The sequence below is a fragment of the Lagopus leucura genome, unplaced genomic scaffold (assembly GCF_019238085.1).
Source record: "Lagopus leucura isolate 7727_CA_CO unplaced genomic scaffold, USGS_WTPT01 Super-Scaffold_100018, whole genome shotgun sequence".
NCBI lineage: Eukaryota > Metazoa > Chordata > Aves > Galliformes > Phasianidae > Lagopus > Lagopus leucura.
Window position 1 is genome coordinate 6,564,855 of NW_024962272.1, and position 14,327 is coordinate 6,579,181.

The following is a 14,327-nucleotide window of genomic DNA, read 5'->3' on the forward strand; positions in this document are numbered from 1 at the left end:
AAAAAAAAAAAAAGGCAGTTGTAGATTTAAACTTTTATTTTATGTGATTAGTAATGTGTGTGATAAGGCAGAAACCAGCTTGTCATTCCAGGTCAGCTCTGTAAAGATGACAAAACACCAAGAAAGTCTTCTACAAGTTTCATTTCTTGGGTCCTGTGATAAAATACACACTTCTACCTTCCAAACTGATCACTATCAGATTTGTTCCTGATTAAAATCTCCTAAGTCAGAGAGAATCACTGGTCTTTCCCCTCTCAAAGAATAAAGTCAACATTAACAACTTCACAGCTCTCCTAAAATGTTTGATCTGGGTGAACAGAACATCAAAAAAGAGCAAAAAGCCTCCAGAAACATATATATTTTTAAGTGAAATGCATTTCCTCTGTGGCTTAACTTAGGAAAGAAATAGTTTAAACACTAACAAGTGAAATAAATGAGCTGTCAGAATTGCAGCAGCTTCTGCAGTAGGTTACTGTTCATATGTTGTATGTACGTACATAGCCACGTTAAGCCAAACCTACACAAAAAGAGCAAAAGATGAGAGCATATAACAGCAAGATAACTGCATCAAGAACGTAAGGTCATCAAAACAAAAGAAGTCTCCATTACATCCACTCTATTTAGAGGGTTTTTTTACTCAGTTCCTGCTTTCTGCACTGTAAATCCCCTGCCAGTTCAGAACTCAGAGAAGAGTTTACCCTAGAAGGGCACCATAGCCAATGCTTAGGCCAGGAATCCAAGACCAGCCGGGACTGGTGTTGCCATGCTCTACAATTAGTTTGGAGACATAAGACAGCAAAAGCATTAATTTCTCTTCTCAATTGTTGCACAAGTTACTGCTCTGCTTTGTAAAGATTATCAGCTCATTAGGATCAGATACCAGTAAGGGTGTTAGTGAAGAAAGGTGAGATGATAGAGGCAAGAACCTAGCTTTAAATGAGTAAGTTAACCAGCCATGTAATGACACCATGAATTCATCATTACATAAAGCATGAAGTTCTAGTTATAGCCTTGCTATTGCCTCAGAGATTTAGCTTGACTATACTCTAGCAGAGCAAAGGTCTAACTAAGCTCACAGCATGTCTTTGATGTGCTCAACAGGAACAGTTTGAGGAAATATACAAATACAGGACAAACTGCAGTGTTACTCCTTTCTCTAACACTTTTCCCATTGTTATTCCTACCTCCTTTCAGGATTCCTTTCAGTAAATACCAGTTCACAGAATTTCTCCACCAGAGGCTGAATCCACACTGTTATTTTTAACAGCCTCATGGAAGTTCATTATACAAACTGTATACCCTCATCTCACTGCTTTATATCCATCATATTTATTTCCTGGATCTGAAATGTATGGCAGCGAGTTCCACTGCTTAATCATGCATCTTCAAAAAAAAAAAAAAAAAACAAAAAAAAAACACATACACACACACACAAAAAAAAACCAGAATCGTAGCATGTTTTAGAATGGAAGGGATATTTAAAGACCATCCACATTCCAATTCCATTGCCATGGGCAGGGCTGCCACCCACCAGATAAGGCTGCCCAGGGTCTCACCCAATCCGGCCATGAATGTCTCCAAACAAGGCACATCCATAGCTTCTCTGGGCAGCCTGTGCCAGTCATCACCCTCTGAGCAAACAATTTCCTCACATGCTGTAAGATGGAACAGTCAGAAATCAAAGTGGGAAAGGAGAAAGGAGAGGGGGGGTCCCATTATGAAAATGTTTCTCCTCCCAAATAATGCCAACAAATGTCAAGGTCCTGGATCTGGCTAAACGTCACCTGCTAGTGAGAGGTAGGAAATAACTGTTATCTCTCTGTCCTTTCTTCCATACATACTTTACTCCTGCCCAACTAACACAACTGAAGTGACTGTTACCTGTGGTTGGTTTTGTGCATGTGGGGAAAGCAACAGCTGTTGTGTATCTTGATTTTCAGCAAAGGTTTGTGAGAACTGCCACAGCCTTCGTAGATCCAGATCTATGAGATATGGACTGGATAAAAAGGAGATGAGGTGTGGAGAATTGGCTGGACTGCTGAACTCAAACACTACTGCTGACATGTGAAGGCCAGCTGAAGGCCAGTGACTACTGGTATTCCTCAACTTAATCAACACTTGATTCAAAACTATTTAGTGTTTTCATTAATGACCCACAGGGAACTCTCAGCAAGCTCACAGATGATATACAGGTAATTATTTCTCAGGGAGGCCCCTGCAGTCTCCAGAAGAACATGAGAGTTAGAATGGAAGATCTTCAAGGGAGAGAACCAAAAATACTAGATTAGCTATTTCCTAACACACACAGAAGGCCAGAGGGTGACACCATCTCCCAAGAAAATCAGTCTTAACATTGTGCTGCTATTGTCTAGTATAGTAACTAACTCCCACTACATAACAGCACACGTACAAGAGATAAGCTGTCTTTTACACTCATTGGCCTCACAAGCACATAGAAAATGGCATTATGCATTTATTTTTAAACATTCTTCTTAATAGTCCAATGCTAGAGAATGATTATATTATTTTTTCCTATGTACAACTGTATGTTATGAAGCACTATATACGTAATTATTCAAACTGATCTGCTGGCAATACTTTCTGGCCTCTAGTTCAAACAGCCTTGACTAGCCTGCAGATGTTGAGTTTGTAATTAAACACCTTTGTCCAGGAGTTGCTTCCCAGACAAAGGCAAAATGTATTCTATCCTTGCCATGCCCCCCTCCCTCCACCCCCCCCCCCCCAAAAAAAAAAAAAAAAAAAAAAAAAACCAAAAAACAGTAGGTTTTGAGTAGGAATGATTCCACCTTATTCATACACCTGAAGTGACCAGTCTCCATAATACTTGATCTGCAGGCATCCTCTAAACCTCTTCTAATTTCCTTCTCAGAAAACTGAATGCCATGGAAAGAAAGGTTGTCATGCATTTTATTTATGTATTTCCATATGCCACTGAACAACATAACAACTGTGTTCTACCAGCTAACTCTACATAATCACAGAATCAGAGAATAGTTCATGCTGGAGAGGACCTCAAAAGACCATCAGGTTCAACCTTCTATGGAGAAAGGGAGCCTAAATAAGATTATCTAGCAGCCTGTTCAATCATGTCTCTGAGTAGGATGTTCCAGTGATTGTTCTCACTGTAAGAAAAGTTATATCAAGACAAAACTTCTGCCATTGCAACCTTGCCTTCTCCATGTGGCTTGTGGAGAGAGAGACCTCTGTATTCTTTGTAGCCACCTCTGAAAAGGCTCCCAAGCATTCCATAGTAAGAAGACCTACATTCTTCAGTCTTTTCTCATTGTACAGGTTCTCCAGTCTTTTGATCATCACATCCCTTCATCTGGCTCTCTCCAATCTGCCCACGTCCTTTTTGAATTGTGTGGACTAGAACAGGAACTAGAACTATACCACAGTCCCTGTGAATCCTGACAAGTACTGAGTACAGTGGTATGATCATATCTCTGTTAGCAATGCTGCTGCTGGTGCAGCATAGGATTGAATTTGCCTCTGTTAGTATAGCAGTGCTCTACTGACACATGTTCAGCCTGTCCCAGTCTCTCTATAAGATAGTTTTCACTTCTGACATGTCCATCCACTTAAGCATTATCAGTAAACTTGGTCACAGTGCTTTCAATTCCACCAGTCAGATCATTTATGAAAATCTAGTGGCCTTCTATGACAGAGTAAATACTTCAGTGTTCAGGGCAAAAAGAACATATGTGATCCACTGTACTTCTCTAAGGCCTCTGACACAAACCCATAGAACATCCATGTCTTGAACTGATACTGATGGCTTCACTATTCAGTGCACAATTACCTGGATGGCTGAAAGCAGAGGCTGGCAGTAAACAACTTTATGTCCACACGCAGACGAGGGACAAGTCCAGTCACTCTGGGGTCTGTACAGGGACTGGTTCTGTTTAACATCTTTGTCAGTGATGCAGACAATGGAATGGAGCGTAAGCTTAGCAAGTTTGTGGACAACATCGAGCCGAGTAGTGCAAAAATAACAACAGAAGGAAGAGACGCCATTCAGAAGGACCATGACCAGTCAAAAAGCTCCGCTCAGATGGGGCATTTCTAAGGTTGAATACAGTGTGATTAGTGCATTAAGAGCAGACCTGCACAGAAGGACTCAGGGATACTTATGGATGAAAAACTATGAGCTGGCTGTGTGGGCTTGTTATCTAGGGAGCCAGTCATACATTGGGTTGCTTCAAGATAATAGTGACCAATATTTTCTCTCTCTGCTCTGTCCTTGCAGGGCCCCACTTGCAGCCAGCCAGCTCTGGGGCACCCAGCACAAGAAAGGTGCAGAGCCGTTGGAGTGCGTCTAGAGGACAGCCAGATTACGATCAGAGGGCTGAAGCACCTCTGGTGTGAGGAAAGGCAGAAAAAAATGGAGTTGTTCAGCCTGGAGAAGGCTCTGGGGAAGTCAGTTTGGATGGGGCTCTAAGGAAGCCGATCTAACAGAAGTTCTCCCCATGTATGGCAGGGAGATATGAACTAGATGATCTTTAAAGGTCCCTTCCAACCTAAACCATTCTATATTAAACTGTGAGCCATTTTTTGTGGACTCTTTTCTGGCAAACACTATAAAATTGTAATACCTGTACATAAGCCTACTTAAAACTGATTCTCAAGTTGCCCTATAAAAACTGACTTGCCAAAGACAGTAGTGTCATCTACCAACAAGAAGAACATCTTGGAGTACCCACATAACCAATAAGAAAAACCTGCTTTCAGAACACTAAACACTGCTTTTCAGATCTCAGCAGAGAAAGCAAGAGGAACAGTCTCAAAGTCTTCTATTACTGAAAATTTCTAAAAACACACATACTGTCTCCCTCTGATACGCAGGAATCACAGTCCACCATTCTATACAATCACTGTGTTAGAAACCGTATGAGCTGTCACAGTTGTTCCACAATAAGACTATGTTAAGGCACATCAGAGCTCCTGCAGGGGAATGGAGCACTACCAAAAAGCTCGTTTGTCTTCTACTTTTTATTTTCCTTAATGCAGGGAGGCCATCAACGCTGGAATAATCCCGTCTCTGTGGAGTCTACACCTAGCTACCTGTGGTTTCATCTAATGAGCTGATAATTTATCAACATCTCCACAAAGTAGCTTCTGAATAGGTAGAAAAATTTCCCCACACTGAGCTGCTGAAAAATTTAAATTGTACTTTTAGTCAAATCTGAGATTATCTATTAGAATTCCAGGCAAAATGACCCATTACTACTGCATTTCTGCAGCAATAAAGACACAATTATACTTGTCTGGCATATGGAATAAACAGATTTCTTTGTGTGGTCCTGGGCTGCTGCCACCCCACATCATTTTACAGTGAAGAATAAATTCATTCAGTACTGAAAGCACTAAGAGTAACAACGAAAACAATTGCTCCGAACAACTGTTTCTATACAAGAAAGTAATATTAGCATTAAAAGAAACCCACAGCCTAAAGGAACAGAAAACTTCTTTGAATTCTTTTAAGTTATCTGCCCAAAACTAAATTAACATATCATTTAAGAAAATTCAATTACCTAATTATGAAACGTACAAGCTTAAAGATATAATACTGCTTGAGGGCAGGGATTATCTAAAGCTGGCTCCAGGTAAAAGCCAACTATTCTGACATTGAAGGATTGAAAGAAAAAAAGGGAGCAGGAAGAAGAGAGAAATCCTAATGATTTCATCATGTGTTAAAGCATGTATTACGTAGATTTATGAAGCATCTGGAAATATTTCTTAAATTTAAACAGTGAAAACACAAAGCTTCCAGAAATAAAACAGAAAGTAGTGCTTTTTCTTTTTAAATCTCAAAACCAAAATTTCTACTCTGACAGTTTTTCCTAAAAACTCCACCCCTCTCAATATTTTTCCTCCTTCTGGCCTCACTAATAGATCAACTGTCTTTAAGGAGAGTAATCTTGATGAAGGAATACAGCTACTTGTATTTCCAAAATCATTTTAAAGAAAACAGACAATAGCAACACTTTTGTTGCTAAAAAGAATCATTGGTACTCTAAACACGACCTCTTCCTGAATACTCTGAGTCTGAAACCTCAAACCATATCATCACTAACCATGTGAGTTTGCAGTAATGTTACAAACTTTCCTTTTATGAAAGGAATTCCAAGCTTTTGGAATTATGGAATTCCAATTCCATAATACTTTCGAAGGAGTAAATTACTGATTTTGATTCTCCTACCAAAAAGGCAATAGCATTTCACAGTACAAGCATCATTTACGGCAGAGAGACAAAGATACATTAAACTGCTGTCTTAACTTGAATTGACAATAGTTTCACTACCTTTTCCTGCAAGATTCAAAAACTGCATAGCACTGAAGTGATGCTTGAACAAGCCTAAGCTTTTCAGAGACAAAATCTAATTTAAATATTACTCAGTATCTTCAAAATTAATTAGCTTCTATTATCTGAATAAACAGATTAGGTAGTACTTTCATTTTTTTTTCTGAAAGTGAAAGTTGTGCAATCCAAAATAGCAATAGAATAAACACTGCTAACAACATTAAATCATTAAGTCACACTTCGTCTATATACAGGCTCAGTGGCTTTCAACATACAAAATCTACTTAGAACTGAAGGTTATCATTAACCGAGAACAACTTCCCTGCTAATATCATCTCTTTTCCTATATGCACACAGAAGAATAGCAAAGCTGCCTCTTTCCTCTTAGATTTCCATGTTTTAAAGTCTGAAACTAAGCAGAGATGGTAATTGACTGTTCTAGGAAGGAATCACAGAACCACAGAATTGTAGGGGTTGGAAGGGACCTCCAGAGATCATCGAGTCCAACCCCCCTGCCAAAGCAGGTTCCCTACAGCAGGTCGCACAGGTGGGCATCCAGGCAGGTCTTGAACATCTCCAGAGAAGGAGACTCCACCACCTCCCTAGGCAGCCTGTTCCAGTGCTCCGTCACCTCACTGTCAAGAAGTTCTTGCACACATTCGTGCGGAACTTCCTATGCTGCAGCTTGTGTCCGTTTCCCCTTGTCCTGTCTCCACGTACCACTGAAAAGAGACTGGCCTCACCATTATGGCCCCCACACCTCAGATATTTATAACCCTGGATTAGATCCCCTCTCACACATCCTTCCTCAAGGCTGAACAGACCCAGTTCACTCAGCCTTTCTTCATAGGAGAGATGTTCCAGGCCCTTCACCATTTTTGTGGCCTCTGCTGGACTCTCTCCAAGAGATCCCGGTCCTTTTTGTACTGGGGAGCCCAGAACTGGACGCAGTACTCCAGATGAGGCCTCACCAGGGCAGAGTACAGGGGGAGGATCACCTCCCTCAACCTGCTGGCCACGCTCTTTTTAATGCACCCCAGGATGCCATTGGCCTTTTTGGCCACAAGGGCACACTGCTGGCTCATGGCCAACCTGTTGTCCACCAGGACACCCAGGTCCCTCTCCACAGAGCTCCTCTCCAGCAGCTCATCCTCCAACCTGTACTGGTGCATGCAATTATTCCTCCCCAGATGCAAGACTCTACACTTGCTTCTGTTAAACCTCATCCGATTTTTTTCTGCCCAGCTCTCCAGCCTATCCAGGTCTTGCTGAATGGCAGCACGGCCTTCAGGCATGTCAGCCAATCCTCCCAACTTCGTATCATCAGCAAACTTGCTGAGGGTGGCCACTATCCCCTCATCAAGGTCATTGATGAAGATGTTGAACAAGACCGGACCCAGCACAGACCCCTGGGGGACACCACTGGTTACAGGTCTCCAGCCAAACTCTGCACCACCAACAACGACCCTCTGCGCTCTGCCAGTCAGCCAGTTCTCAACCCACCTCACTGTCCACTCATCTATCCCACATTTCCTCAGCTTTGTTATAAGGATGTCGTGGGAGACAGTATCAAACGCCTTTCTAAAATCAAGGTAGACTATATCTACCACTCTCCCCCCATCCACCCAGCATGTGATAACATCATAGAAGGCCCCACCAGCTTGGTCAAGCACAACCTCCCCTTGGTAAACCCATGCTGACTACTCCTGATAACCTCCTTTTCTTCCAGTTGTCTGGAGATGACATCCAGCACAAGCTGTTCCATCACCTGTGCCTGGAAAGGGGTGAGGCTGACTGGCCTGTAATTATCTGGGTCTTCCTTCCTGCCCTTTTTGAAGATCGGAGTGACATTGGCTATCCTCCAGTCTTCAGGGACCTCCCCCATTCTCCAAGACCTCTCAAAGACGATGGAGAGCGGTTTGGCAATGACCTCCATCAGCTCCCTCAGCACACATGGATGCAGCCCATCAGGTCCCATGGATTTGTGGACCTTAGTGCTGTCTAGGCGCTCATAGACCACCTCTTCCCTGACTAAAGGGAAGTCTCCCACTCCCCAGACCCTCTCACTAACCTCCAGGGTATGCGAAACCTGAGGGAGAGAAATGGCTATGTAATGATCAATGCTTCCTGGCATTTAATTGATGAGAACTTTAATCCTGCTGTACTTAGTCATGTATAATTTTGCACAATATCTAGAACAAGATCTCTGTAAGAGACTACTGTCACCACTAGTAGCTTGAGAATTTGCTTGGCGAAAAGTCAGGTAGCCACCAGAGTCATCACTTGTACATAATATGCCTTCTAGGATTTCAAACAAGTTAGACTATAGTGATATATGTTGCTAATTTAAATTAGTTATGTTCACTTACATATTCTTTTCTCATTGTTACATACTACACTGTAGAAGCAGAGGAAAAAATTCTCAAGTTTGCTGTGAAAACGATTACACTTCCTAGAAGATATACAATTTAAAATATATACAGAAAGAGACAGAATGTAAATAATTACACAGAATATTTTGACTGAATTTGCTCACTGAACTCTTTTCTCTATAAATATTTGTTTATATTTACTAAAGTGAAGTCAGCTAATAGCATGTTAATAGTAGGAATAAAGATTTCTGAAGAGCTTGATAAAGAACTTGCAAATTGGACAGGGGCTTAGAAAGATTAAACCAAAGGTTTCTATTTACCTGCCTGACTACAAAAACAGTGTCTCTAAAGTCAAATCAAATCATTCTCTCTGTAAGAGAGAAAAAGTATTTCTTATATTGAAAGAGAAAAATCAGCATTTTGGTTATCTCCTATGACTGAAGACTGAAGGTACTTCCATGCTTAAGTTCTCATGATAGCAAATGTAATGTAAATGTAAATGTAAAAAAAAAAAAGTAAAATGTAAAAAGATAGAAATATTCCTCAGAGTTAAGTTTAATGATTGGCACCACTCAAAATATATTGTTTGCCTTAGCTGAAGTGACATAGAAGCTTTACAAAGCTATGTTAAATTTGTTTTCTTACTTGTTTAATTACCTGTAATATCTAAATGTTACTCTCAGTCAACTTAGGAGAACCAGTCAGATCTCTAGGCATATGAAAGAGGAGGTACGTATGGGAAGGGAACCACAAGAAGACACTGGCAATGTGTCCACAGTTTTAGCCTATTTTTTAAAGGAAAAAGTATTTTAGTCTCAAAAATAGCTGCTAGAGCAAATGTTCTTCTGTCTCTTACTAGTTCGCATTTGAGACACAGCCTGACTGAAGAGCAAAGTCATGAACCTTGACGAGACAGCTCCTACTCTGAATAAGAAAGCATGAACATCTCAAAGAAAGTCTGGGTTCATCTACTGAATGAAGCCAAGTACTTCCAATTGTAAATACAAACAGCAGCTGTTTTCCTAACCTCTACTTTCTTCAAACATACGCCTTGGTTTACATATAAACAATGTGACAGTTGCTTACTATTTTACAATCAAACCTACACTGTTCCCTGGAGAAGGATATAGCGCTCGTTATGTAAGTCTGTGAAAATTAAAATACCATGTTTAGTACTTTACTTCAGTTGAATTACATGTCCCATGACTAATCCTTGGAGAGCAACTAATGAGAGGTGCAACATTAAGTTGCACAAAAATAAAGCAGTTTGCATTACTTAAAAACATAGCAAAAGCATCCTCCACCTTTGACTGCTCTCCCTAAAGCTACCACTCAACATTTTACATTAATATGGTAACTAATTCACTTTGAAGATGAACTTGATTTTCTCTGTCTTGTTGCCAAAGAAATTCAATGACTGTAAGTATTAATTATTGACTTCAGTAAATGCAAAATCCACCTCTTGTACTTTGTTTTACTCTAAGTGTCCTGGTTAGCCTAGCATGCCGCAGTTACAACTAAGTTACAGTTTCATGGATTAATTCAGTGGTCTATTCTAACTACACTTGGAGGTGAGAATCAGCTTTCTGTGACATCAACAGAAGCCAAAGAAAAATGATGATCACTATTTCAATTTAATAGAAGTATTATGGGCCTTTCAACATTGGGCGATTTAAGAGCCCTTCATAAAGACTTCTAACATTGAGACAGTGTTATTAGATCATCTCTCCTGAGTTAGCTGGACATACTCGTAGGTCAGAAAACCTGGAAATGGAAGCCTGAAAGACTGACAGACTCAAGAAAAAGGGACTCATTTCATGGAAGAAAACTGGGAAATATGAAAAAAGGAAAAAAAACCACACAGTTTTCTTCCTCTAGAACAAAAGACAATGTGAGCATTCAAGGAAACAATTTCATTAAAACATCCCATATTTCATTGCTTACAATGAAGTAGCATTTTTGTTTTTATTAATTCATGAAACCTAAAAATAGAAGGTGCAGAAAATGAATAACGAAAGGTCACTTAATGTTTTTTTCTTCTTTCTTTCTCTCTACCCACTACATCCTCCCGAAGTTCTTACCAGCATACATTGAGATTTATTACACTTGTGGGTAAAACTTGTTTATTAACAACTGACCTGATATGATTAATATTAAAGCAGCTGCTCATGAAGCTTTCCAGAATACAATCTTGATGTTTTATTTGGAAACACACTAAAAAGCCAATACACTGTCCAGACATGGATACCCTCTTGCACCTAATAAATGCAAACACAAAACACAGCTCACGCTTCTACTTCAATACCACTACAGACGTAACAGTTCTCTTCTCCATGAAGATAAGAAGGTCTTTCAGACTATGCCTGCTACTTATTTTCGCTTTATTTTCACAGATACTATTCAAAGAGATTATTCGCAAATCAGCTCCCTCCTATCACCACTCCTCAATCTACTTTTATATAATCGTACCAGATAAGGATAACCATTTGTGTTATGACTAGTCAAAAGCATAGATATTGGCCTAACGTAGAACCACAAAATATTGATTTGCTTATCCTATGAGCTTACTGAGGAAGTGAAGCAAATGACACTCAATAGCAGGACTGCAACCAAGAAGGACCCAGACAGGCTGGAGGAACAGATTAACAGAATTCTCATGAAACACCATCAGGACAAACTCTGAGACCTGCAGCCCCTTAGTCCTGTACAGGAAGCTGGGGCACTGGTGACATATAGCTGAGCTGAAGCCAACTGTGCACCTATGTAGCAATGCCTGGAGTTGTTGGACCAGGACACAGCTCCAGAACCAGTGAGGGAGGGGCTGGGGGTTTTGCCCTGTGAGACAAAGCTATGGAGCAAGATTGATTCAGCCATGAGAAGGGGCAGCTTCAAGGATACCCAGCAGCAGCCCCAGCACCAGGAAACATAGGAGAGGCAGCCAGACTCTACACATAGTGTGAGGTGAGAAGGTGAGAGGCAGAAACACAAGCTGAGACACAAGAGGCTCAAGCTGAAGATGAGAAGCTTTTTGACAAACAGGACTCATAGGATTGCCTGGTCATGAAGCCAAGGCTCCAGTCTGGGGGGTTTCACACCCCAGCTGGCTGAAGAAGCCCTAAGCAGACCTGCTTGAACCCCAGCAGATTGAGGACTGTTGATTCAGCCAGAATGAGTGGTTCTGCTATTACATGAAACTTGGAGTGATTTCCAGCAACAGGCAAAACATTCCTCACATATTCCTGAAGTTCTAAACCTCTACACCTTACAAAAAGCCTAACTTCAGGATTTTTTGTACCCATTAATTCTACAAATATGTGAAGATTTAGTACATTTTCTGGCTCAAAGTATTCGTACATTATATAAATTCCAGTGTGTTTATTCATAATTACTTTCTAACTTGCTCTACTACTACTGAATTCATTTTGCATTACATAGAATCTACCTTTTAAAAGAGAGACATTTTATGTTCTTTTTGCATAACTTTAATCACAACAACTCTGCTATACTTCATCTCTGGAGTAGCAAGCAAGTAATGCTTCATATATAAGGCTTAAGTTCTGCTTTCATAGAAGTAAACATGAATCATTTCCTTGTTAATAGGTATCTACTACATTAATCACAAGAACACTTCACTTAGTTTCACTGCCTGGTCAACCTTTGTTACAGTAATCATGCACCAGCAATGAGCAGCAACATCTTTGTGACTGTTTTTGAAGTGGGTGCAGGACTCACCCCTCCTGCCTTTAGTAGCTTTCTTCTGAATTCTTCTGTCGGGTTGTTGAATGTGAGCTTTTCACAGCGGAGGTGATTTACAGGTGGATGGCCTTCAAGATGCAGGAATAAGTCATAGTCAAATCGAACTTTCTTAGGTTCTTCCTGAGGATTGAAAATAACCAGATAAAAAGGTCTAACGCCAAAACTAAAATATGGGCTACATCAGTCTGTATATCAAAATTACATCATTTTTAACCATCCTCTGTGCTCTGAGATACATGATAGAATTTACCGAACATCAGCTGGACTACAGAAAATTAAAGAAGGTCCTATCAGCCCATCATAATACATGGGAAAATGCATGAACTTCAAGCTGTCTTGACAAGGCTTCTTTGAAGGCGATGTCTGGCATAGGCTAAAGACATACACAAAGCCAAATACCACGATTCAGCTGACACGAGGTAACTCAGTCACCAACACAATCATTTCTGAGCTGTAGGTAATACAGAAGATGCTGCAGTAAATCGTTGGATACAATTTCCTCCTCAAATTCAAAATAATTGTAAATAAGAGTAAGATTGAAACTGCTGCAGCAAATAATATTTGACTCCTAAGTAAGGTGTCTATTTATTAATGGAACTTCATTTCCTTGAACTGAATTGGGCAGCAAGATTTCAAGTATTCCACCACAGCTTCCAAGCATTTAAAATTCTCTGCCACTATAATGAAAAAAAGACAAATGTTCCCTGTACCAATGTGGAGAGAAAAAGAACAGGAAAGGCAAATTTATCTTGGACATAATCAGTGCTCCGCTATTCTAAGAAATCCTCAGCTGGAAAAGGACATTACTGTAACCATATAAATTTAAATTGCTAATACCAGAGACATTGAGTATGTTTTGTGCAGCACATTTACACAAATGTGTTCTAGATACTGTATAAAACTTAAGTGCTCTTCTAAAGCAATAGCAAGAAGCCCTTTCTTCAAAGGTGCAGATGTACCAAGGAAGGCACCAAACCAATGACAGTCTTAAAGCAGAACACAAGTAAAAGGGCAAATCCTCTAGAAAAAAAAAAAAAAAAAAGAACCACAAGGGAGGAGAAGGAAGAGATGCAGCAAAATTTCAGCCTATAAACAACAATGCATCTGATCTGTGTTCTGTTCAGTGACAGACATCCCCAGTGCTCAAAAAAACCCATCACATTAAAATGTTCAGCTTTGATTCAGGACATTAAGGATACGAAGAATAGGAAGTGTAAAAGTCTCAGGTTTTCAAATACAGCCAAGGGATCTCCTCAGCATCTTGTCTTCAAACATGGAACAAAGACAACAAAGAAGCTGAGACAAAAAGCTTGCAATAGCTTATTTTTTGATGGCTGAGACTATTTTCTTGATAGTCAGTATTCAAAGGCAATCATGGATGAAGATATTTCTTATTAAAGATGAACACATGATTTCTTGCATAAAAAAAGGAAGACTGCACCACAGAAAACTGTGACATTGCTATAGGCAATCCGTATTGGCAGCTTTGTCATAGAAGTTACAAAAATCATAAACTGGAGTCTTCAAAGAAATCTGTGGAAAGTTTGTTGAAGTAATAATTTCAAAGCAGAGTTTCACTAAATATATCATTGCCTGTGCCACTGCCATTAATTCAAACCAGTGAAGTCCTGACAGTGAAAGCAGAATATACTGCAGTTTATGAGCCTTATCCTAAGTGGACCGTAATTTCCAGAGTAGAAGTCTTTCAATCTAAAGCCTTCTTCCAAGGAATTTGTCTCAGTGGCTATCAACTACATCTTGAGGTTTATTATATTTGTGGAAGGGGATGCTTGTTATTTCCATAATCTTTAAACATGTGGAACATTTTTTTGTCAAGTTAAAATGCCTATTAGATTTCCTACCAATTTCTGCTT

General features: G+C 40.0%; 1 protein-coding gene across 1 annotated transcript in view; it reads right to left on the reverse strand.

Moving 5' to 3' along the window:
* MLLT3 (MLLT3 super elongation complex subunit) overlaps nt 1-14,327 on the reverse strand; it is a 110,775-nt gene that overhangs the window by 37,793 nt on the left and 58,655 nt on the right. The window contains exon 4 of the mRNA XM_042877553.1: nt 12,430-12,573. Coding sequence (XP_042733487.1) covers nt 12,430-12,573 — 144 coding nt within the window. The remainder of the gene's footprint in view (nt 1-12,429; nt 12,574-14,327) is intronic.